Below are 23,665 nucleotides of genomic sequence, written 5' to 3' on the forward strand. Positions count from 1 at the left end.
TCCTTGCTCAATATCAACTCCATCATCTAACAAAGTAGAAATTGCTGCAAGTGCTGCTTCAACCACCTTCTCATTTGTGTGGTCCAAGAGAGCAACCAACTTATGCACAGCCTGTCCTTCCAAAAGACAAAAGCTCTCTCTAAGTGAACATGTTCCCCGGTGGACCCGGCACATTCCTGTTATGACAGCCTGTTTGCTGAAACATGGAAAGACATTGGCACAAAAGCCAGGTGCTGGAAACTCTGGCAATTTTGTCAAATTTTTGGATTCTTGAGATAAGTTCTCCAATGCTGTGGCAGAAACCATCTGCACATTGTCAAGACCATTGGCCTGAAGCAATTCAATGAATGACGCTGCAAGACCATGCTCACGGCAAAGGGCAACAGCATCAGGCTCATCTGCCAAGACAAAAGTAACCCTTGCCAGAACACGTACAAGTCCTTCAAGGAATGGTGTTACAAAGCGGGTGCCCCTAATCTCTCCTTGCCTGATCTTGATGACTCTAGAGATGATCAACTGAAAAGCACCTTCATCTAGCATTTGCCGTGTAAGGCCCAAATCCCTCTCTGGGAGTTCAGCTAAGAGGCCAGCAGCTGCTGCCTGTTCTTCAGAATATCCTGTATTTTCTGATATGACTCTAATTAGGCTACTGAGCTGGCCAACTGTGCCACGTAGTGCATCTGCTAATTCCTGACCCATGTAGGGGGAAAGGTTCTGGAGAAGTTTTATGGCTGCCATACGCAAATCCTTCTGGGGAATCTCAATAAACTGGACCAAACTAATGGTAGCCCCAGAGCTTTTAATCGCAGCAACAACATTCAGAACCGTTGTCGGAGAACTAGTGAGTCCAACAAGAACTTGAAGAAGTTTGCACTCAATTGGTGGACCAGTGTTGCTGATTAGATGCAGTAAGTTATGGACATTGTCTTCTGAAACAAGAGTCTCATTGTCCGGCCCAATAGGGATGGAGTCTACGTCATATCCTGAGTTTACCACATTGGCTAGAATTGTGGCTGAGACCTCTTTCAGTCGCATGGGAAGCTGATTGGCACCAACAGTGAAGAGGTCCTTGACAAGAGGAGGAAGTATTCCTGCCTCAATCAACACCTTGGAGCTTGCCTCATAAGATGAAATTTGGTTAAGAGCCTTCAAAGCAGCTTCTCTTGATTGCATGCTACCACTTTTCATGATATCGATTAGAGATGCACCTACAGTTCTTGCAACATGGACTTTCACATCATTATTCAAAACGAACTCACCAAGATATGCAGCCATGGAAAGCTTTGTTTCTGGTGGGCCTGCAGTAACACCGTATACATGATTAGGAAGGAAATTGCAGAGGTCAAACAAGAAGGACTACCAGCTCAGGACAAAAACAAAATCCTGCTCCCTGGTGTCAGCCAATTGGGAAGATTACTATTGCTAGTACTAAGAAGCAGCTGAAATTTACTACAAATATGAAATATCCCCTGAACTAGAGAGGCCAAGGTTTTGCAGGGATAGACAACATAGTGAATGTTGAAAAAGTTCAATTTAAGCTAACACCAAAAACCAATTTAGAAAGTCATTTAGCATTTCAGCCAAAGCAACATACTTGGTTTAGTATATGAAAATATTCAAACTATAGTTGTCAGGAGCTGGACAGATATTTTCACAAATTCATTATTTAAAATGTAAAAAAAATTAAAAAATAAAATGGAAAAGATTCCTCAAAAGCAGGCAAATATTTCATCCCAGAGTTAGGAGCAAAGAAAGAACTAGCAAGTTCAGTGTCAGGAGAAATGAATTAAGGACTATGTATTGACAGTAGAGGTATAAATTGATTTTTTGAATTCTTTTTTTTTCTTTAATATCAGCTTATGAAAGCAATCACTATTAAATAAAAAGATCTAAAGTCAACAGACATATAGCACACCGATGAGCATGTTAGCAGGATACTATAAAAAAGGGAACATAAAATTTACAATGAAACAAAGACAAAGCCAAAAGTAAATGACTGCACACAACAAACGATGGAGGACCAGTAAACTTGCAACAAGTTAGGAAAAGCATAAAATATCAAGAAAAGAGAGAAACACCTTCAAGAATCTGGGTCAAAAGAGGCTGCAGTCTACCATTTTCAGCCATCTGTCTGACATTGTTCTCACACTTTTCCAGATTTCCTAGAGTTTTATCAGCTTTCTCAACAGTCAAAACATTCTCAGATTTGCTGCTTGTCATTCCAACTAATATAAGAATTGCTCCATTAATAGAACCAATCTTCTCACACAAGGCTTCAGATTTTGAAAGTTCATATAGCAAAGAGACAGCCTCCTCCCTCTCCTTGGACTGTTCATGGGACAGGAACTTAACTATTGTACGCACAGTGTCCCCCTCAGCCAATATTGCCTGAAAAAGAATGCATAAATATTTAATAATCCAGTCCCAGATGCATACATGACAATGGTGTCACTGTCACTGTACAGGAAAACATAAAACCTAGAACAACCTTATTTTCTGCATCTTCCTCGACCACTACTAGGAGCGTCTCCAATGCTCTGCATCGAACTTTACGGCTGCCACTCTTTAGCATGTCAACAATCAGAGGTATTAGATCAGCATTGCGTACAACATGTTTGTTGGATCGATTTTTTTGGCAGATATGTTGGATGAACTTCAGAGACAGCAGAACATCATTTTCTGAACTGCCCATATTTAATGATCTACGAGCCATATCAAGCTGGGCAGCTTCATTCCTAGTAGTCCACTCCTCAATGGTGTTCCGCAAAGCAATACTAGGTTTTAGATCTATGCTTCGTAGTTCTTTTATGGTCACTGGGCAAATCAGCTTCCTTCCATTTTCCTTGCATTCTTTGAACCACTTTTCAATTGCTTCACGTTCAAATGTTTGCCCATTTTCTAGTGTCACAGGGTCACACATAACTTGCTTTGTCAAAGGGCAAACAAATGCGTCATAAATGGGCTCTATGTGCAGTCTCTCGAAATGATGGCTATCATCTGACTGGCTGCCAGGGTCGTAACTTCTGTCCCAGCTCCCAGCCATCCGACTAATAGTCACTGCAAAAAATGTAAGCTTACTTAATTGAAAACCCACTTAATAAAACTTGCACCATTAATAGAGACAATAGTAATTGCAATAGCCAATGAGATAACAATTGTGAGAAGGAAGCCAGAAGACTATTAAAAACAGCACAGGCAAAGTTCAAGGGTTCAACTATGCTTTGATATATAAAGGAGAGTACAATACACATGATTCCATTTTCACGCTCCTTTAGCTTGCCAAGGTGATGCACAAGACTAGGGAAATTTAAAATTAACAACCACACATGGTTGCAGTAGGATTAAGAAGCCAACTTATATTTCTCTAGACTCATGGAAATAAAGCATTACAGAACACCATCGATGCATGAAAAATGGAACACTTTCAAAAAGAGATCTCATCGCAATCCAAAAGCATAGTTTACGAATCTAAATTAAGTGAGTCAGGTGAGCATCGGATTTAGATTATAATCCAATTGCAAGCTATGAAAGTCTTGAAATCGAAGAAACTCAGCAGCAAATACCCAACCAAAATACTAAATTTTAGATTCGAAAGAAGCAACTTCTCGTCCATGCAACTCACAGCTGATAAAAAGGAGAAAGAATTGAAACAAGAATAAGAGGTAAAAATCATACCCTGGAGATTTCGAAGAGAGACAAAAGGACTATGACGAAAAGCCCAGGCAAACCCCTAGTTCTAGTTTAAAGATTCCCAGAAAAACTCTTGTCGGATTACAGGAGCCAGGTAGATTCTTCCCATATGTTCTTTTACTTCCATGAAATGATTAAAAATCCCAACTTTTGAAGGAATTCGATTTAGGGTTTGCTTCTTGCTGTTCGAACGAAGTGATGATGGGTTTTTGGAATAGGAAAAGGGCCGAGAGAGAGAGAGAGAGAGAGGACAACAAAGGGAATGGGAACAAACAATAGAAGCAGTGGAGAAAATTAAATTAAAGGAAAAAAAACGTGATTTGAAAACAATCACATAAGAGTCGGCAGCTGGAAGAGAGAAAAAGTTGACTCCAAACGTATAGTCATCAGCCAGAGAGAGAGAGAGAGAGTGACGAAAGAGAGAGAGAGAAAGTGTGTGTTTGGAGGCACCAACTCATCGTTCAACCTCCGGTGACCCCACGCAAAGCTTCAACAAACATGAAATATATTTTCTCTTTTCTTTTTCCTTATTGGCTTATTTATAAAATATCACTGCTGCAACAGCAACAGCAGCCAGGAGGAAACGGAACCGGCCGATGCCGGTTAACAAAGAAAAGAAATGGCGGGCTGCTTCAAACCGCTGCCTTTGCCACATTCCAACGTCAATCTATCAGGAGGTCACCATAAATTTCCATTTCATAGTTGGGACAGTTGGATTTGGCCTTTGAGTTGACAGACAAACTCAAATTCAAAAGGGTACTAAGTCAAAAATTTCAATGTTTAGTTACTTCAATTTGGGTAAACCACACGGTTTTAGCTTAAGACTTGGACCCCATGATCTTAGATGAAGACCGTATGAATACTTGGTCCTGGTCCCCAAACCAGTCCAAAAACTGAAATTTCACTATGAAAATTACAGCTTTTTACTTTCCCAGAACAAGTCAAAGATTCTGAATTATCCCCACATACAAAAAATCATCCTGAATGAATGTGGAAACCATGCATTGCTAGCTTGGCTAGAACCATGTTTCCCAGAATAAGGGAAGGTGTCTAGATTATGTTAAGTCATTGGGTTATGGCTTATGCCTGTAACTCATCGTGCTGTTCATATTGGATTTGAAACTTTGAAGCCATAAGTGTTAAAACTTGAACCATCCTCTTATTGCAAAAATCAAAACTTGAAGCCAGACTGCCAGAGGATGGTGACTAGGAGTTTGTTCATTTTGTTCTTGACAAGGCTGAAAATTTCTTGGAAACATTTTTCCTAACCTTTACGAGCCCGAATGATTCAAAACTCCATGTCTCCCCACATCAAATACAATTGTTCTACTGATCTTGACATTATGTTGTAGTAAATTTATAGCCTTCGATGTTTTCACCTGGAAGGAAAAATAAGATTTGAAATCCTATTAATCCCTCTACTCTTGACACCATTAGTTTGACTGTCTCTTCAAACTTTAGTCTTCATTCCTTTCAGTATTTTCCGGCTAGAAAATACATAGAGCCCGATCATTTGGGTTTTAAGCCCAATATTTTTCTTGGATTGTAACCCAAAAGTGGAAAATTGTGAATGATTCCAAAATCTTTGGAGGGCCTCTACTTTCTTGTTGTAAAAGAACGATGAGTTCCAGGGGATCCATGTAGTTTTCCTTGGGTTAGATTTAAAAAGACCAATGAGTGGCACTGGCCCAGCTGCCAAGGCGATCTTGGGTTGCAATCCAACCTCGATGCGATTTGAGTGCCAAGTTGGGACTGGTCAGGGGTTGGGACTTAGGACAAGTGCAAGAAGGAAGAAGGATACGGAAGTGTGTTTGGAAGATGGAAGTCGAACAGGAAAAGCCAAGCCTGGAGAACGTAGAAGCACGACAACAGGAAAAACAACGAGGAGAAGAAGTAGTGGTAGTCGAAGAAGAGGAAGAACAGCAACAAGGAGTAGAGGAAGGAGAAGAGAATGCAAATGTCTTGCAATTTATGGATTCCATGGACGCTTATCTGACCCTTAGTCATTCTTTATCTTCGACACTTCGCCAGGTAAAAGATTGTTCCTTTTTTCTTTTCTGAGTCTTAGTATTAGATCTAAATTGCTTCCATCAGTTTAGTTTGTGTTTATGGTATTCGATTTGGATCGATGAATGATAGAATTTTAACTTAATTGGTTCTTGTTCATTCTTCAGTTGTCAGAAATGCTTTGACAATGAAAATGCTAGTTTTTGTTCATGTAATATGAGTTGGGTTTGTTACCAAAGTGAATAAAAATGATTGTTTTTTCCACTTGTAGTCCCTGTTTATGTCGGCTTAGCATTGATCTTTTCTAGTATTGTTTTTTCTACAAATTTTTCTTATAGGATTTTAGTAAGTGAAGTAATCAATGTACCAAATACAGGGATGGCTGGAACTAGCGAGTGCTCGGCATTCGATGGGTGCTTCACGTGTCAACACTGTCTTGTTGGACCACAAATTTCATCCTGCTGCTACAACATTGCTTGTAACCCGGGATGAGGGAAAAGGTATTTATCAGTTTATCTACAAAAGCAATCAGACTGACATTATCCGTCATAGTGAATTCTTATGACAAGCAGAAAATTTCCTGTGACGAACGACCTTTGCAAAATAGACTGGAGAAGGTTATATTGTAGCAATGGACATGCATGATTATTCTAGTGGCAGTTGGATGTGGAATACAGCAGGTTTTGGGAACTCGTATGAGAATACTGAAGAATATTGTATTTGGTTTTAGACAGCTAGGTCTAAAGCCACTTGTTACATAATTCTCATTCATATTTAAATATTTTTTTTACACGTTTTATTTGTTTTCTACCTTTTTGCTCTAAGGGAATTCATTTGATATATGATCTGTTATAGTTGACTCCATGAAACAACACTTTACATTATGTAAATGGGCATCTTCTGGTAATGAAAAGTGCTCTTTGGGAGAGGCAAAATCTAGCCAGGACAAGTTGCATCCACAGCTACGACATAGGGGCAGTTCGCAGCTTTATGGTATGTTTATCAACCTGTATGTAGAAAGTAGACATTTATTTTGGCAGTTAATTAGAGTAAACAGCCCTACAACCCAGTCTGAAACTATTTGCGAACACAAGTTTGGGAACCATTGTTGTTACCATAATTCTTTGGTAATTTTATGTATCTGAATTGCCAGTCATCTTTGTCATGGTATCATCTTAATGAGATGTTTCTCACATTCTACTTTCTTCTACTTGTGTTAAGAGGAGAAGACAGCATCTGAGCATAAAGCTTCCCATGAAGTTGATGACCAAGTAAGTATTCCGCTGCCACTCTTATTGTTGTGAGTTTGGTTTTAATCTTTTATTTGGAAAAGGAAATGCCTACTTTAGCCTGTGGATTGTGGTGTCTTTTTCTCAATCCAGCACCATTTTTGCTTTGATTTCAGTTCCCCAATTTTGGAGACTGCTCATCCATGTTATTTGAAAGTAGCTGTGCCTTCTCTCTTTTGTTGTTTCCAGGGCTAACTGGAGAGATCCTTTTTTATGATTTATTTGTTACATATAGGCTTATTTATGAAAGGTTTTTCTGTTCATTTTGGTTGTTGACATGGAACCGAATATAGAAAAAATTACTTGCAATCATGTTGGAAATTTTTTTGGTTCTGATTTAGGTTCAAAAAGAGCGATCTAAATCACTGTCAGTGTTTGGAACTCTAGTTTCTCCAAAGCTTCGAGCAGCCCAGCTATCATTTGAGACAGGTGCGCACTTAAGCAAATGCTCTTGAACATATTCAAGAAGAGACCTTCCTTACGAATTATACATCTCTTGCAGCGCTAGAGACACTTGTAGAGATAGCAAACACGCGTTCAGCAATGCTCTGTGCTTTTGATAAAGTTAACAAGAAATTGGGAGGCAGCAAGGGATGAAAAAGAGTTGATTTATTCTGGTAACTCTGCTCAATGCAAATTCCCCTCTATACTCTCCCTCCTCCCCTTCTCTACGTTTTCTGTTCTGAACTGAAGAATTCAGATATACATGCCAATATTTCAGAAAAAAAAGAGTTGTTATGTATAGTTTTGGGGGTAAATGATCTCATGACAGAATTTTATTCTATGCAAGTTAAATTTTCTTATAGAATGTTGGGAGCATGTTGGAGTCCATCAATTAAATATAAGAAAGGGTTTCGTGCATTTTACAACTCCACTTTGTGCTTATTCATCTGTAATTAGATGTAAAACACTACACTTTTCCATTTCCTTGTAAAAAAATTTGGTTTACATGTATGATTTCTAACTGTCTATTCTTGATACGTTGCATGCATCGCAGAGGTTTATGACTGAACGAATTACTTAATCATCGGGATACGTTTTTGGGACTGCAGTTGTGGGCATGTCCCGGATGGCAGCAAAGAATTCTTCATTGGGGGTTTCTTCCTTCACTTTTAGTGTAAAATTGTATCAATGTGTCTGGTTCTCGGTGGCTTAGTTTTCATATTGTATAGTCATTCTGTTATACGAGCAAGTTTTGTTCACTGAGCTCAACATTAAGGTAAGGGTAAATTAGCAGCTACAATCTTGTTTCAGCCTTTTATTTTTCATGGTCTTCTTACTTTGTAAAGCACTCTCTCCTCATCATGTCTCCTTTAGCATTTTAATTGTCATGTGGTTCCCTATTTATGAGTTTGTCCCTATGAATTTGCTAACCATCTCTTCCGTAGAACTTCTTCATGGTGAATGCGTGGGACAAAAGGGGCCGAAGTATTTTGGCCTGAGAAGTGACCGGTGAACAAAGACACCAAGTTGCAGTTGGTATTTGAAAGTTTGAATATATCAATACTTGGAACTGTAGCCTTGATGAACATACCAAAGAATGATGAAGACTAGAGCAGATTCGTAGGTGCTCTTACAACTGAATGACTTCTAGAGCAGACATGCCTGATTCAATTCAAGCTCCTATTTCCTCTACAGATATCATTAGGCTGGCAAACAAGTACAACGGCGGTTCTGTTTCCTGCACCAGCAAAGGCAGCTGAGCAAACAAAATTATCCTATCCAAACAGTAAAGCATTACCGCTGAACAAGCGAGGCAAAATAGAAAACAAATCTAACACTAATCAAAGACTAGAGAGAAAAGGCAAAAAAACTGGATTTTCATTTAGTTTTTATTTTCCAGTCAAGAATACGGCACTCCAATAACAAGCGGGTTTCTTTTTCTCATTCTGGCATGCCAACCCAAAAAATAATATCACCATATAAATACAGCAAGGCCACACCGAACAACTTTACAACAATCCAATTCTATGTCGTGAAATATACAGCACAAAGAAAAGGGTAGACAATCAACAAACCCTGAAACCAAAAAGAAAAAATGACTAGGAGAGCCGAAGGGAAAATTTGTTCTCTTTTTCTTCTGTTTTCTTTGGAATTGCCTGACTAGAAAGCACTCCAATTGTCCGAACCTTTTTTCGGACTCTGATGGTCTGATGAAACTTTAAATGGACCACTGGAGCCAAAAGGATCGGTGTCATCAAAAGAGAATCCATGGCCAAAGTCTTTGCTACTATTTATGGAGTCAAACCTAGTGAGCGTCTCAGGTTGATGTGAAAATCCACTGCCAAAGTCTTTGCTACTATTTATGGAGTCAAACCTTGTGAGCCTATCAGGTTGCTGTGAAAATCCACTATCATGCATGCTGAAAGAATCAAGCCTGGAGAAACTGTCAAACTGATCCCTTGATGCCTCACTAAACCTTGGTGGAGAGTTTCCAAACCTTGAGAGAGGAGTGCTGGGAACAGAGTCTTCGAATGTAAATGGACTCTTCTTATCATAAAAGCTTCCTGCACTTGGGGATTCTGTTCTTGTTGGGTTTACACCAAAATCGCTTGATCCAAAAAAATCTCTGTGCTTATCAGAGTCCAAATCCTGCCATGAGATATTATAAAAGGGTTTGGTAGTCTGGATAAATTAATCATATGACTTCAGTTATAAAAGGGTGGATATCCTACAATTTCAAGGACAAGAGAATGTCAAGTCCAAACTACTAGGTTGTTTTGAGCTTCTGGGTCAAATTCAGATCGTCTGAACTGAAAATTCCAGCAAACCTATTGAATGGAATTATCTAGTGCCAATTATTGGAGGAAACAATTTCCATCCTGTCTCAGTGGTAGATATATATTTGCACAGGTCATTGACTTCTATGAACGTAATGCATGTGTAAGATGCACATAATTTTCTGGTAAAAGCTTGCCAATATGAACAATTACATGGAGATCTTAGCGTAAGCCGTGAGCAAACTATGCATGTTGGATTTCAATCAGAAGAGGATGCAAAATTTGCAATCTTCCCACCCCCACCACCAAAAGCCCAATCATCCACCTTAATGTCTTGGCAGAAAACTTCACACTTTGTTAAGACATCAATGAAATTTAGACAAACCTACAACATATCCCACTAAAATTTGATCTGGCAAGCATCTACGTGTTCTTTTCCCTATTACCAGACAGTCGACACACCAGTTGAGTTAGCATTCTACACAAATGACAAATATATGTAACCTAGATTATTAAGATGCTGAAAACAGATGTGTGCTCCAAGAAGTTCAGTCTCACCTTGGTATTAACAGGATTAAACCCCCACACAGAGTCTGTATCATCATTATCAAAGGTTCCCCAGGCTGATTCATCAAAACTTCTGTCCAGAAAAAATGAATGAGTTTAGTACCATCAAATCAGACATAGTCAATAGCAAAGTGAGAGACAAAAAAAAATTTAAAGTGCCGTACCGATGTGTTTCTGCATCTGCTTCAGTACTCTTTCCAAAATGGTCATCAGAAAAATGTGGGGATGGACTTTCCAGAGAGTTTCTTCCAGCAGGACTGCCATGAGGACTTCTGGCTGACTCATCTTCACTGTGTGTGTATGCAGACTCACTCTCAAGGGCACGTTCACCAGCACTGAAGAGATTTGCAGTTTTTTCATCCACATAGGAAGAGGAATCAGGGGTCAAACTACCATCTGGAGATGCTTTTCCTCTCTGAGAGACAGACACATTTTTCACATTAACAGTGAGCTCACTGCCAAATCCTGCAAATTGAAATGAATGTCAGAAAAATAAAATTGTTACAGATCCCTGTCAAATTATGTAGAACTTCAACAGCAAATACAACAGCAATAGAAGGGAATACCTTCATCTTCAAACTTATCCCACTCTTCGTCCCAGACAGCAGCTCCCTCTGGAATTCCGGGTTGCCAACCTTATAGGCATTGCATGTGAAATATCCAAAAAGATCTCTAATTAGTAAATTGAATTGTTTATATTTTAAGAAAAACTAAAGTGTCATTCCAAATACAACAAAAATAATTGGTATAGTAATTAACATACATCAGAAGTTACTGTCCTCTACTAAAGCAACCAGAGAAATCATAAAGATCAAAAACAACATGACAAATGAAACCCTCAGTCCCTCACAGTTCCATGCCAAAAGAGAATCTAAACAGACATTAGCCTCCCAAATGACCGTGAATCTCAGTGGAAAGTGTAAAATTTTTGGCTCCAAATTCTGAAAGGGTATAAATGAGGTAACCTGTCTGTTCCCCACCTATTTTTATTGCCACTTATCAACTAAACACATGTTAAGAAGTCAAAAGCAAAAACAGTAATAAGGAGAAACAGTGTTAAATTGCTTCTTTAGCAGATCCTATTGCTTTTAAATTATTATGAGGAAGGGTACACATTGGAAAGTTAAGAGTGAAATGATCTTGACTTTTTCCAATGGTACTATTGTAATTAGGATCTGAGACTAAAATGGAAAAGCAAAAAATTGTGGATAGGGCCTTAGAGGGAGCAACCATGTATTCCACAAGCCATAGAACAAACACAAACATAGGAATAAAGGAAGTAATATATCATGACATAACCATGAAGATCAATATAGATAGATCACCAAACACAGAGACAAACATGCTCAAGTAAAATAATATCTCCACTCAGTCTATCACACTAAATAACTTTTGAAAGGAAGCATTGAACTTTGAAACAGAAGTTATACTATAATATACTTCAAGAAGTTGAACCGAGGAGTAAAAGTGCATGGGAAAACACAACACATGATGACAAGATCATTTTGCTACAAAACAGGTTTGTACTCAATGGGAGTTGTGTAGAGGTACATTTTTCTTTCTTTTTTCTCTTTGAAAAAAAGAAGGTTCAAAAAGAGTGAAAGGTACCCATGGGAAGCTCAATGACTGCAGTTGATTTAACATCATATCCATGTTTCTTGGATCGTTCAGTCAGGGCTTTCATTAGCTCCTCAAGATCTGATTGTATGCGGTCAGCACGGACCTATACGAGCCACCTCTGTGTTAAAGAATTTACTTAGATTCTCCAAACATTTCATATACTTGATCAGGCTTATATTTACCTGAAGGATACCATCTGCACTGCCCCCTTGGTCCACGTTAACAATAGCCTGCTGCAACTCCCTCCTCCTCTCCTAAAAACAAGACAATTATCACATGACAATTGCAAAAGTTGGTGAAATATGAAAAGGCAGCTGCTGAGGGGTTGTAAGACCAGTACACTACATGGTAACAAATGACCAGTAGGCAAGAGGCTTTAGCCCTAGGTTAATTTAAGGAAAGAATGGATGAAGGACAAAACAGATTGAAACACATATAAATTTAGGATGAAAATGAAGAAAAAAGGAAGAGAAATATGACATCAGAAATGTGAAACAAAACTTTAAAATAAATAAGTCATCTCTCTCATCCTGGCAAAAGATGATGCCTTGACAAACACTAAGACATTAAGTTGAGGAAGTCAACAGGAAGAAATCTTCAGGCAGGGAAAATTTATAGGAAGAAACCTTCTGTACAACAAAGTAATGTTAAAACCAACACAACTGTTTTCAAGGGTTCCAGAAAGCTCAAAACCTCCAAACCAACTCAACGTCATTTTCCCATAAAAGAAAAAGTAACCATTACCTGAATCTCACGAAATTTTGCATCCTCAATTGTTAATTTGGCAGCTATTTCTGAAACTTGTTTGTATTTCTCCTCATATTTCTTTGCCAATATTTCAGCCTGCAATGTAAATTGTAAGCTGGAAATCAATGAAAATGACATCCATATAAATGAGAGGAACACTTCTTCAGATTTTCAGCAGTACCTCACGCTTATCTGCAATTGCCCTTTCCATGATTTCATTTAGTCTATTATCACACCTACTTTTATACAGGACCTGACAAAAGCGAGAATGTAAGGAAGATGAAAGTTGTATGAGAATGGTTGAGTTATGAAGTAACAAATTATCCCAGCTTTTGTGTACAATTTAACTCACCACTTATAGCTCTTGAATGTGGAAAGATTTAAACACAGGCATTCAAACTCAATGAGAACAATTTTTAAATTATTAATGCAGTGCTTGCAAAGGAAAACCTTTCAGTATGCCAACATAACCTAAAAAGAGTCTTATCTAGCAGCTTAAACTAGTCGTTCGAGTTTCTGAATAAGATCCATGATAAGGAGCTTTACTGCAGGTTTAATCTTGCATCAGTACTGAGCAGAGATCAATTCAGAATTTTTTAAACAAATTGAGACTTTTAAATACATATTTGATTTTCAGAAGACCATAATTAAAGGAATGAGAAAAGAAAATACTCACTAGTTCCTGCATTTTTTCACGGTAGAACTCAAGCTTCTCCTTGGAATCCAAAATCACCTTTTCTGTTCCATCAACCTGCCGAAATGTCTAAGAAAAAATTTTGTTATTACCCTGCTGAAAGGAATATAAACAATTAAAAAGCCAGGTTAGATAAAAAAATACTTTACAGAAGTGAATAAAAAGCTGTCCTCAAACTCTCACCAAACTGGAGGAAAAATAGAGAAGGACAAATTGTATGAGGGGCCACACACCCGCATGTGTGTGTCACTAGAGAGAGAGAGAGAGAGAGAGAGAGAGAGTATTTGAGCTTTATTCTAGAAGATGTCATGCCTTTATTCCATCAGCCGTTGCACCTTGGGCTGCTCCATTCACTGAATTCTGCTCACCATTATCAAGTTGGGTTGCAAAGGAATCATCCAAAACAGGTGCTCTTGACTTTTGTTGATTGGACATTGTAGTAGTATCAGCTGAGGCATTGGGGGGAATTGGAGGTCTGAATCCAGTCGATGGAGTCATTGGCTGGGCACCCATCCCTGGCTGCTGTCCAAAACCTAACAGCAAAATTGTCGTGTATCAAGAAATCTTCGACGACAACAATGAAAAGGAAGAGATACATAAAGTTATTAGAAACAATCCAAACTAATACCAGGATTGGGACCCCAAGCTGCATTTCCATATGAAACATTGGGTTGGCCTGTCATGGACAAGAGTGTCTCATCAAACAAAACATTGCTAGGGAGTGCAGATGGAAGAGGACGACCTTCCCTGTACCGCTCCATCAAATAGAGAGCAAAGCAGAACTCTCTCAAAGAAAGCATACTATCACTATCCTGATCAGATAAGTCCCAAACCTGCTTTAACACCTCTGACAAAAGACAAAAGTAAAAGTTTTAACATGTTTACCCAAATAACAAAGGTCTCAAGTAAGATCAATCCTGGAAATTTTCAAAGAAACATAGCATCCATGAAGCTGAATCAGTAAGATGCCAAACAATGAGCAAACCATGCCAAGAAATTGTTATTGCAACAAGGATTTATGCAAACATACACTATTTGGGAAAAAAAATTCTAAAGGGATCATCACCCTAACAGCAAAAAGAAAAATTTGTACCAATTTTCCCTTCATATTAAAAAATTCAGCATCTTAAAGCTAGTCAATCACCAAATAACTGAACTCACAGTTTTTCATAAATAGAAAACTCCAGTTCACTACCCAAAACCTATCAGACCAAAATCTTTATAATCAGCATAATTGAAAGTAAGCTCTTATTAATATAATTTCAAATGCTATGATAATTTTTTTAAAAAAAATTGCAAAAAATTACAAACAAAACAGATGTACCATCCAGGTCAGGCATCATATTCATACATGATCAAGGGATTTAAATGATGACAATATAGGAAAGAACCATACCTCTAGGTAGCCTCCAACTCAAAAATAGATTCCTAGCCTGCTCACCAGTTATTTTTCCATCTCTGTCAGTATCCACTTCCATGAACACTTTTGTATATTTTTGAACATCAGATGGTTTCATTTTTGGCCATGGAACCTGGGAACTGTTTGAAGCAGTATTCACGGTTCCCACAGAAATCCCAGATGATGTAACAGAGGAGGAACTTGGGGATGAAGCCTGTTGGCCTGGGATCAAAGATGAGTGTGCCCTTTGACTGCCTGCAGAATGCATAGAAAAAGCACTTTGCAATGAGTCAAGTGAGTTGGACTTAACAATGGGTTGAGCCCCACTTGAAACTGGTGTGATCACTGATGAGGCAGGTGCACTGCTGGGTGAAAAAGATTGTGCAGATAATTCTTGTTTTGGCGCAGATGAGGTTGCAGAAAATGCATCACCTCCAAATCCTGAGTCAGAAGTAAACCCATTTCCAGAAACAGCCAATGCTTTAGAATCATTAGGTGCAGACGGGGAAGACATTGAAAATGCAGTTTGCGGCTTTGATGCAGCTGAAGGTGTTGACGGGGTGACCCCTTGTGGCCCAGTTGAAGCTCCAACTGTCCTTCCAGCAAGCCAATCGCTTGAGATGTTTTGATTTGTGAAACTGGGACCAGTAGCACCAGTGGGCATGGATTGAAGCGGACGGGCAGTAGAACCAGCCGGCATGCCTTGAGTTTGACCAACTATACTACCTCCCCGAGAGAACTCTGGAGCTGCAATACCTTGAGGAGGACGGGGGGCAGTACCGGCAGGCAAGGTCGGTCTCATTGATGGATTTTGTTGAGATGGAAAATACTGCGGCCTCATACTTGCATTTGGAACTCCTGGTCCTCTGAGCCCAGGATTTGGAGAGGCTGTTTGAACAGCTGCACCAATCTGTGGAGCAGATGTGGCAGGAAAATTAATTTGTGGTGCTGGAATTTTTGCTGCAGCCGGACCATATAATGCTGCCTTGACAATGTCTGGTGTCAATTCACGCCTTTGTGCTACAGTCACGAGCTTGAGAGCGTTACAAAATTCTTGCTTATTGAGGAAACCACTATGGCTCTGATCAGCATGCATCCATATCTGCAGTCATAGGATGAATTGATCTAAATGGATCCATATCATCAAATGCCTTGCTTAATTAAGTTCTCCGTTTTCCCCACTCACCAAAGAACCCCATCTCCCCAAGCACACACACTAAGAAAAAGACCCAAAAAAGAACTAAATATCCAACAGGACATACCTCCCAATTGATACCTCATAATGTAAGGACACTACACATAATCAAACAACATTGCAGAGGCAGTTTTTCACTAGGAAACGCCTGTGTACTCAATTAATGCAGTGTCATATTACCATACTAAAAAAACGTCCTACATGGTTACAAGTAGATAAACAGAATAAAAAAAGATAGTGTAAAGGAAACATGAGTCACAACAAAGAACAAATAACAAGTTAAATCTGTAGCAAGATAACTCAAAGGCCGAAAAATCAAAATTCCAATTCCTAACACCATCGCATTCCTTATATGAAATCCACCATCAGCCACCAAATGCTATTCAAAGTACCCCCAAGGCCGAAGGCATGGCATCTCTTAGTGTATCACAAAATTAAATCACTTTTTCTTCTCTGTGAAACTGAAAATATAGTGATCTACTATTCATCAACATGTAGCCTGTTTTACACCAGCTTTGTTTCAGAGTAACAGACAGTGCATTGACAGAATCTAGAAGAAAATAACCGGGACTGGTTCAGAAGCTTACAAAGGTGAGTTTAACCACTTAAAGCATCCATAAGAAACATAGTCACAAACACCACATAAGTACCACTTTCAGGATATATAACATTGTGCTCTCAAGTGCAACTAGAGCCAACAGGACATGTATTTCAATACTTTCCAAGCTTAATAGTGACACTGTCCAAAAGGAGACTATCGAAAACCTAACGACTCGATAAATCCTGGACGTGCATGGAACAAAATCCACAAGAGCAAAGGACAAGTTCGTTAAGAGAAACCTAAAGTAGGACAGTGATAATTGTACAAAAGAAAAACACCGGCAAATTTCATTTGAGTTATTGAGGCATTTCACCATGTTACAACCAAATTCAATCTAACCTATATTGGGAAAAAGTGAGTCTGTGGAATTCCGATTCTAATAAGAAATGAAATGTAGGGGAGAGAGAGAGAGAGAGAGAGAGGAACCTGGGCGAGGACTTGTTTGGGTAAACCGGATCCTTGAAAGAAAGCAACAGCCTCAGCTCCACTAATCCTGCCATCTCCATCCAAATCTGCTCTCCTGAAGTACACTTCGAATTGATCCTGATTTTGCCCCGCCATTTCAACGCCCCAAACAAAGAATCAAGCGAATTCTAAACTAACTATCTCACTCTCCTAGATCAGACTAGGAAATCAAATCCAGATGCAGATCACAAACTCAAATGCACAGGAATTCTACAAGTATAGCATTTATCACAACAGGTTATAAAAGAATCGAAACAATTGATGCTAAAAAAAAAACCAAAAGGAAATACAACAAAAGGTATAAAGAATTTAGTCGGTAAAGAAAAATCAGACAGTAGGGACAAATTGGGAATTTGGCTTTTTGGTGGTTAGATCGAGGAGGGTGAGGCCATGGAAGGAATAGCACTGAGAGATGAAGTTCAAGATACGGAGATCGAAGAGACAGAGATGATGACGAAGGTTTTGTTCTCCTCCAAATATGAGCATGTGGGCTCTCTCTCTCTCTCTCTCGATCGCCAGGAACTGAGACTGAGACAACAGCGCTCCAGTTTCTTTTGGGGCGGATTTTGGGTCAGGCATGTGGCCCAAAATAATTAGGATCACAACCCAAGATCGTACCTGAAAGGCCCATCCTCCGATTGCCACTCGTTCGCTGTTTAGCCTTATGGAGGAATTTTTTCTATTGTAACGATAGAAATAAGATATTTTATCTTTTAAAATTTTTAATTTATACGGAAAGTATATTTGAGTTTCTAGACAAATTTTTTAAAAAAAAGTACTAATTTGTGATAACAAATATTTAAGGAGATTTTCTCATATTCTCAGCTTATCCTTAAATAATTCATAAAATTTTGACAAATAATTATATTTTTTTCACGTTCATCTTTTTTATTTGATTTGAGTTTTATATTTTATTTTTTAATTAATAAAAAATATTTTAGTTTTATTTTCATTTTAAAACTTATGATTAGGTTTATAAAGTTATTTTTTTATTTATTAAAATAAATTATATTATCAAAATGTTTTCTACATCTTACAACACTTCGCAATTAAGCTTGCGAACAACTCATTTAGCTTCTCTTTACAACACTATTACATTACATCATAAACCAAACATACCCTTAAATCAAAAAGTCTAAATAGTGCTAAACTCTCTTCTTCAAAAAGACTGATAACGAGGCTTGAGTATTCCAGTTGCAGCAGACAAGGCCTTGGAAAATGGAATCCAACATTAATTTGTGCTTCCTGCAAAACAAAAAAGTTTCCCCAAAGCAATCAAGAAAAGTTGGGACGAGGGATTTGAGAGTGGCAACTACTAACTACTCCCCCAGCCGTTCCTTTTTCTCTGTTGGATGCCATGTATTTTTCCCTTCAGAATTCTTGTTAACATTCATTTGCTAGAAGCTCATGGATCACCTAGCAAGTAATTTAATTGTTTTAACTATTTCCAATTTTCAGGATTGTTACTGCAGCTCCTTAAAAGTACAGCCATTCAAGAATCAAGAGGAACATCATGTTCTAGTTGAACTAGCCTATCATACTCTATCTAATTTAGATGCTAAAATCCATTTATGGTAGACATTCACCAGCGGATGTTACCTCCTCTGCAACAAATAACCAAAGCCAGGCTCCAGTATCGCATGAATGGAGTCACATGCTCAATCAGAATAGGTATCCAGATTTTGTCCAGGAACAAAGCTGTGGCAATATCCCTCACTGCAGACTAAGAACAATCATTTTAAAAAGTATTAAACAAATGAAATGAAATGAAATGGTAAAATGCCAGAAAAGAACTAAAGGTTATCTCATTAAAGTCCAATGGGTTGTTTGTACAAAATAAAAGTTTTGTGACTAGAATACAAATTTTGAAGAAAGTTCAGTGGCCAAAATATGCATTATTCCCCATAAATTACCAAAAATTATTCATTCATGCAAGTGACGAAAGCAATTACAAACATTTCAATTCTTAAGCAGCTTTAACTCTTCTGACTTTTTCTTTAGGCAGACGTAACAGGTAAGAATCAGAACGTTTATCTGGATACTTCCAAGAGATTGTCTCTTCAAACATAATTTAACTACTACATATTAAGCTTTCAATGCAAGTATATTGAAACTATAGTAACAATTCCCTTGTATTAATTCCAAACTATGAAAATGGAAATTTTTCTCATGAGATGAACTACTCGCATAAAGATTAAGGATTTGCTTCACAATAGCAAATTTCAAGTTGAACTCCAAATGCAGGTAGACACAACAGATTCTACATTGACGAGAAAAGACTAGGTGTATAAACAAATATACAACTATAAAATGACAAATAAAATGGGGGATGAAGCATCTATAAAGTACATTCCTCATAGATCAAATGTGCTCATAAAAGTGACATTTTAAAGCAATTTCAAATCTCTGAATTATTGTCCAGCATTTTAATACTGTGAAACTACATCCTATCCAGCACATTAACCAGAAAAACACAATTTGAGATATTAACTGTCAATGCAATGATACGAACTAAAAAACTTTAATAATTATTACTATCATAAAAACAAAGCACTAAAGTTAACAGGATGCTTAAAGGACAAAGTCTAGAAAATTGAAAAAGAGAGTGAGCAAGCAAGGATTCTAGAAAGGCCCCATAAACTGAACAAGGACTTTAGAAATGGCATTGCAAATGAATGGCAAACCTAGCAGCCAGCTTGGTGAAGATATCAGGTGTAATTCTCCCTCGTAATGCAATACTTCACAATGCCAATGACTTAAGTGGGTTCTGAAACCCAGAAATTTACAAGGACAACATGCTAAATGAGCAGCAAGAATCAGCAGATAGTGTTACCAAGACCAATTATCTTCAATCTAGGGAATGAACACTGCAAAGTTGAAAGAAATAAATCCAGAGAGAATGCAACAAATTGAGGGGTCAACTATCCTTACCGAGTAGAAATAGAAGATAAATAAAGCCATTTACTCCTTCCAATGAAATATGGTGTTATCTTACCAGGCCCATCACAGAATCATGCATATATGTATATCTTGCTTTGGCAAATTTGAGTTTAGCCATCATGAAACCAAGGAGCTCAGAAGCTTTTTGGATAATCTGCATGCAAACCAAAAATCATATAATCAATACATGTACCTGCACTCAATAGAATAGTTTGAGAAACCTCAGATACAGACTATTAGAATACCACTAAGTGATACAAACTAGTTGAATAATATAGGATAAGCACAAAGGCAGACTTTACTTGCCCTAGTCATGGATAAATGTGCCAACTCAAAAATGCCAGCCATTAGCACGCCAATATCTCCGAGCATTTTCATCACGGCGAGCATTTTTAATCTTCAAAAATAACTTGTAAGCCTTCTCTACTTCCTTCGAAGCAAGCAGTTTGCTATTTAATTTGCTATATAAAACTCTGCTTGGGCAAAACCCCTTGTGCAAAGCCTCCTCCATGACAAGCACTGCATTTTCAAGGTGCCCTATGTTGCAAAGTCCATTAATGACATGCTCATAAACTTCCATATCAGAAGTATGACCGCTTTCTTGCATCTCATCCCATATATTTAACAGCATTCCACATTTACCAAATCTGGATAGCCGCATGAGCAATAACTTATAGGCACTAAGTGATATTTTACAGCCAAACTTCCTAGCTTTCTTATAGAAAATCATAGCAGCATAGGGTGGACCATAGCTGCATAAAGGTTCAATGAAAGAGGTTAAAGTCCCTGTAGTGGGAACAATTCCTTGAACTAACATCTCGTCAAAAATTTCAAGAGCATCAGCCACTTTTTGAGCTTTAAGAAAAGCAGAAATCAATTTCGTGTAGGTATCCATATCAGGGTCAGAGTTACTATTTAATAAACCCTTGTAATACTTCATACATTCATCAAAATTCCCAACAGAAATAAAATTAGAAATCATTGCATTGTAAACTCTAGTGTCTGGAATGCATCCTTTCTCCTTCATATGATCAAAAATCTCAACAGCATCATCACTCCTTCCTGCTCTTCCCAAGCCCTCAATAAGATAACTGAAAGTTGAACAATCTGGAGTAAATCCACCTGCTATCATTGCTTTCAATGTCCTCTCTATTTTACTAACTCTACCTAATTTTGACCACCCACTTATCATGATATTGTATGTATCACAATTGAACTTTACCTTCCCATTTACTGCATTGAACAACGAATTTGCAGCACCTACATGAGCTCGTCGACACAAACACTGTAAAAGCACATTCAAAGACTTAGTATCACGCTTCAATCCAAGCTCTTCCAAGTTCTCAAACGTTTCTATAGCTTTTTGCACACGCTGAGCCCTGATGAAACTGTCCATTACAATTGACAGTGTCTCCACATCAGGTTTTATGCCTTCTTTCACCATATCATGCATAGTCTCAATCATAAACTTAAAAAATTTCCTTCTACCTAGTGCTTTAATAATTATGTAGTAACTATGGATGTCTCTTGCTATCCCCAGCTGCTTCATTGCCCAATTGAAAAACAAAACCATAGCTTCACCGCCTAAATTTCCTATATTCACGACCTTGGACATTATATCGATGCTTAATTCCACGGGAACATTTGATAATGCATGTTCAATAGCAGTCTTACCCCTCAATTTTTGAAGAAAAACCCCTCGCAATTTCTCTTCAGGCAATAAAAATTCATCAACAGCTCGTCTTTCCATTTGTTTCGGCGGATAACTCTCCCTGTACGAATTTGGAACAGTCGCGTTGCTATGAGAAAATTGAAACAAGTCGGAGAGTTCACCGAGAACGCGACGCTCGTCGACGGTCGATTGGTTGCTTATTTGATCAAACGACGGTTCCTTTATGGAGGAATCTGAGAGGGTTGAAAATGAAAATGCAGAAGAGAACGAACTAATGCAGGGCAAATGGTTCCTGGCTCTGTTAAAACTCAAAGACACCCCGTGGAGGTGATGGAAATGAAACGCCATGGAGAACCTCTTCAGAGAATCAGGGTTGCTGGTTTTGATCGTCTGACAAACAAATTCTCCCAGTTCCTTTTTTATTTTTTTGGTCTTAAAAATATAAAATAACAAAAAAAGTCACGTTTTTTTCTTTGCCAAGGTGACTTATAGGTGTCCAATGGACTACCGTCCCAGGCCCACAAGTCCAGCCCAATTCGCCCAAAATGGAAATTTGATTTTAAATCATAATCTCTATTAAATTATTATATAAATAACAATGTATTTCAATTTTTAAATATTAAAAATATATAAAATAACAAATAAATAAGTGTACCAAGCCGATTACAGACTTCAAATTTAAATTTTTTTTTTGAAAGCAGTTAAAATTAAAAAATAATGATGAGATGCAATCCATTTAATTCGTAAATATTTTTAAATTTAGAATTTTAATCTTAAAATATCTTTTTAAATTTGAAACATTGAAAATGATCTTAAATAGTTGATCTCTTTATATATATATATATATATATATATATATATAAAGTACAACTTATAATCAATATTGCCACAATGTCTAAACACAAATGACTTCTTGATGTTCTCTTTTTTTCTTGTTTGGTAATAGTCTTTTTAGGTTCTATGGCCTTTTCCCTTTTTCCCACTCTCTTTCTTAAAATTTCTTTAGTTTTCCATGCATCTAACTTACTATTTAATTTTCTACATCTAGCCATCCAATTTGTATTATCTTCCATATATAACATGTTAGTGCACTTATGACATAACAGTCGGAAAAAATTTCAAATTTATTTAAAAACTTTTTAAATAAACTTTTAATTTTCCATCATGTTTAATCAAATTTATATATTTTTAATTTTGATTAAATAAATCATTATAACTAATAAGTGAAAAATAATATTTATCATTTTATATTCATTTAAAATTAACATGAAATATGAAAAAATATCATATGATCATGTTGTTATATCATATTAACATGTTATATATTATCATCTATTATAACATATTAGTATTTTATGATAATATTATTTAGTATAAAATGATAAATAATATTATGACTAATTATAATTAATTAATCATTAATTATAATATTTTATTTTATTTTAAAAATATAATAACTTGATTAAATATAGTAAAAAAACCATTAATTTGAACTTTTTTAAATAATTAAAGAATTTCTTTATGCATTATGTCTATAATTATTTCTCTACTTATTCTATTTGTATGGTAAAAAAACTTAGTATATTTTTCATTGTATTATGAAAATGTTATTATCTCCCAACCAAAATTAATTTACCTTTATTTATGACTTTTATTTTGAAAAAAACCACTTTCAACATGCAGAAGATCAATATGTACAAATATATAATATAATCTTTTTTAAGAGAGATAAAACATGGGCCGATCTTTAATTCAGAAGAGGCCTAAACATTTACAACGACACGTGGCAAAGAAACTGGGCGTGATAAAAAAGCTATTGCTATCACCACTGCAGATCCAGCTCGAAACTAGGCTATTTTCACTACCTGATGGGCTTCTGGTTACCACGGGCTGACTGGCGTATGGTGATTTTATTTCCGGCCCTTTTTTATTTCGCTCAAAAAACAGCAGGAATGAAAAAGGAAAAACCGCCACTATCGAAAGCAATTCGCCGAAAACTCCCGCCAAAACCTCATTTCCCACTTCAAAATCCCTAGTCTTAAACGTCCATGTACTTTTC

General features: G+C 37.3%; 4 protein-coding genes across 12 annotated transcripts in view; 1 reads left to right on the forward strand and 3 right to left on the reverse strand.

The window, feature by feature from the left end:
• Nucleotides 1–4,326, reverse strand: part of LOC110416186 (U-box domain-containing protein 43-like) — a 4,852-nt gene extending 526 nt beyond the window's left edge. Inside the window, exons 1-4 of the mRNA XM_021428069.2 lie at nt 3,676–4,326; nt 2,489–3,057; nt 2,079–2,388; nt 1–1,298 (exon numbers count right to left, since the gene is read on the reverse strand). The exon at nt 1–1,298 is cut by the window's left edge and continues 526 nt beyond it. Coding sequence (XP_021283744.1) covers nt 1–1,298; nt 2,079–2,388; nt 2,489–3,043 — 2,163 coding nt within the window. The 5' untranslated portion in view covers nt 3,044–3,057; nt 3,676–4,326. The remainder of the gene's footprint in view (nt 1,299–2,078; nt 2,389–2,488; nt 3,058–3,675) is intronic.
• A 1,023-nt stretch (nt 4,327–5,349) lies between these two features.
• Nucleotides 5,350–8,329, forward strand: LOC110416891 (coiled-coil protein). Its single transcript, XM_021429021.2, has 7 exons — nt 5,350–5,721; nt 6,074–6,197; nt 6,553–6,690; nt 6,919–6,968; nt 7,328–7,415; nt 7,489–7,603; nt 7,984–8,329. The coding sequence occupies exons 1-6, from the start codon at nt 5,509–5,511 to the stop codon at nt 7,581–7,583; spliced, it is 708 nt and encodes a 235-aa protein (XP_021284696.1). The 5' UTR covers nt 5,350–5,508; the 3' UTR covers nt 7,584–7,603; nt 7,984–8,329.
• Nucleotides 8,330–8,786: 457 nt separating this feature from the next.
• Nucleotides 8,787–17,499, reverse strand: LOC110416298 (Calcium-binding EF hand family protein). Of its 2 annotated transcripts, none has more exons than XM_021428255.2 (13): nt 16,956–17,499; nt 14,731–15,835; nt 13,963–14,181; nt 13,647–13,867; nt 13,317–13,391; nt 12,822–12,893; nt 12,638–12,736; nt 12,076–12,147; nt 11,882–11,996; nt 10,840–10,908; nt 10,438–10,738; nt 10,265–10,343; nt 8,787–9,578 (listed from the first exon to the last, which is right to left on the reverse strand). In XM_021428255.2, the coding sequence occupies exons 1-13, from the start codon at nt 17,088–17,090 to the stop codon at nt 9,090–9,092; spliced, it is 3,051 nt and encodes a 1,016-aa protein (XP_021283930.1). In that variant the 5' UTR covers nt 17,091–17,499; the 3' UTR covers nt 8,787–9,089. The 2 variants fall into 2 exon arrangements, with proteins under 2 accessions (XP_021283930.1, XP_021283929.1); XM_021428254.2 differs by having other exon boundaries at nt 10,265–10,346.
• A 474-nt stretch (nt 17,500–17,973) lies between these two features.
• Nucleotides 17,974–22,041, reverse strand: LOC110416991 (Pentatricopeptide repeat (PPR) superfamily protein). Of its 8 annotated transcripts, none has more exons than XR_002445277.2 (4): nt 20,241–22,041; nt 19,926–20,088; nt 18,594–18,710; nt 17,974–18,239 (listed from the first exon to the last, which is right to left on the reverse strand). XR_002445277.2 is itself a non-coding variant. In XM_021429148.2 (2 exons), exon 1 carries the CDS (start codon nt 21,952–21,954, stop codon nt 20,266–20,268), a length of 1,689 nt encoding a protein of 562 aa, XP_021284823.1. In that variant the 5' UTR covers nt 21,955–22,041; the 3' UTR covers nt 17,974–20,088; nt 20,241–20,265. The 8 variants fall into 8 exon arrangements, 1 of the variants encoding a protein (XP_021284823.1); XR_002445276.2 differs by having other exon boundaries at nt 18,594–18,717; XR_002445275.2 differs by having other exon boundaries at nt 19,679–20,088.
• Between the last annotated feature and the right edge of the window lie 1,624 nt (nt 22,042–23,665).

The sequence above is a fragment of the Theobroma umbraticum genome, unplaced genomic scaffold (genome assembly GCF_002168275.2).
Source record: "Theobroma umbraticum cultivar Fairchild unplaced genomic scaffold, ASM216827v3 scaffold_51.0, whole genome shotgun sequence".
Lineage (NCBI taxonomy): Eukaryota > Viridiplantae > Streptophyta > Magnoliopsida > Malvales > Malvaceae > Theobroma > Theobroma umbraticum.

What these genes read in the sequence shown, in the direction of transcription:
- LOC110416991 (XM_021429148.2), bottom strand. Translation starts at nt 21,954, where the DNA reads ATGGCGTTTCATTTCCATCACCTCCACGGGGTGTCTTTGAGTTTTAAC.
- LOC110416891 (XM_021429021.2), top strand. Translation starts at nt 5,509, where the DNA reads ATGGAAGTCGAACAGGAAAAGCCAAGCCTGGAGAACGTAGAAGCACGA. An exon ending in AACCCGGGATGAGGGAAAAG is followed by an intron (nt 6,198 to 6,552) that starts GTATTTATCAGT and finishes GATCTGTTATAG; the next exon opens with TTGACTCCATGAAACAACAC. An exon ending in GGGCAGTTCGCAGCTTTATG is followed by an intron (nt 6,691 to 6,918) that starts GTATGTTTATCA and finishes ACTTGTGTTAAG; the next exon opens with AGGAGAAGACAGCATCTGAG.
- LOC110416298 (XM_021428254.2), bottom strand. Translation starts at nt 17,090, where the DNA reads ATGGCGGGGCAAAATCAGGATCAATTCGAAGTGTACTTCAGGAGAGCA. An exon ending in AGTCATTGAGCTTCCCATGG is followed by an intron (nt 10,909 to 11,881) that starts GTACCTTTCACT and finishes AATGCCTATAAG; the next exon opens with GTTGGCAACCCGGAATTCCA. An exon ending in GCAGATGCAGAAACACATCG is followed by an intron (nt 10,347 to 10,437) that starts GTACGGCACTTT and finishes TTTTCTGGACAG; the next exon opens with AAGTTTTGATGAATCAGCCT.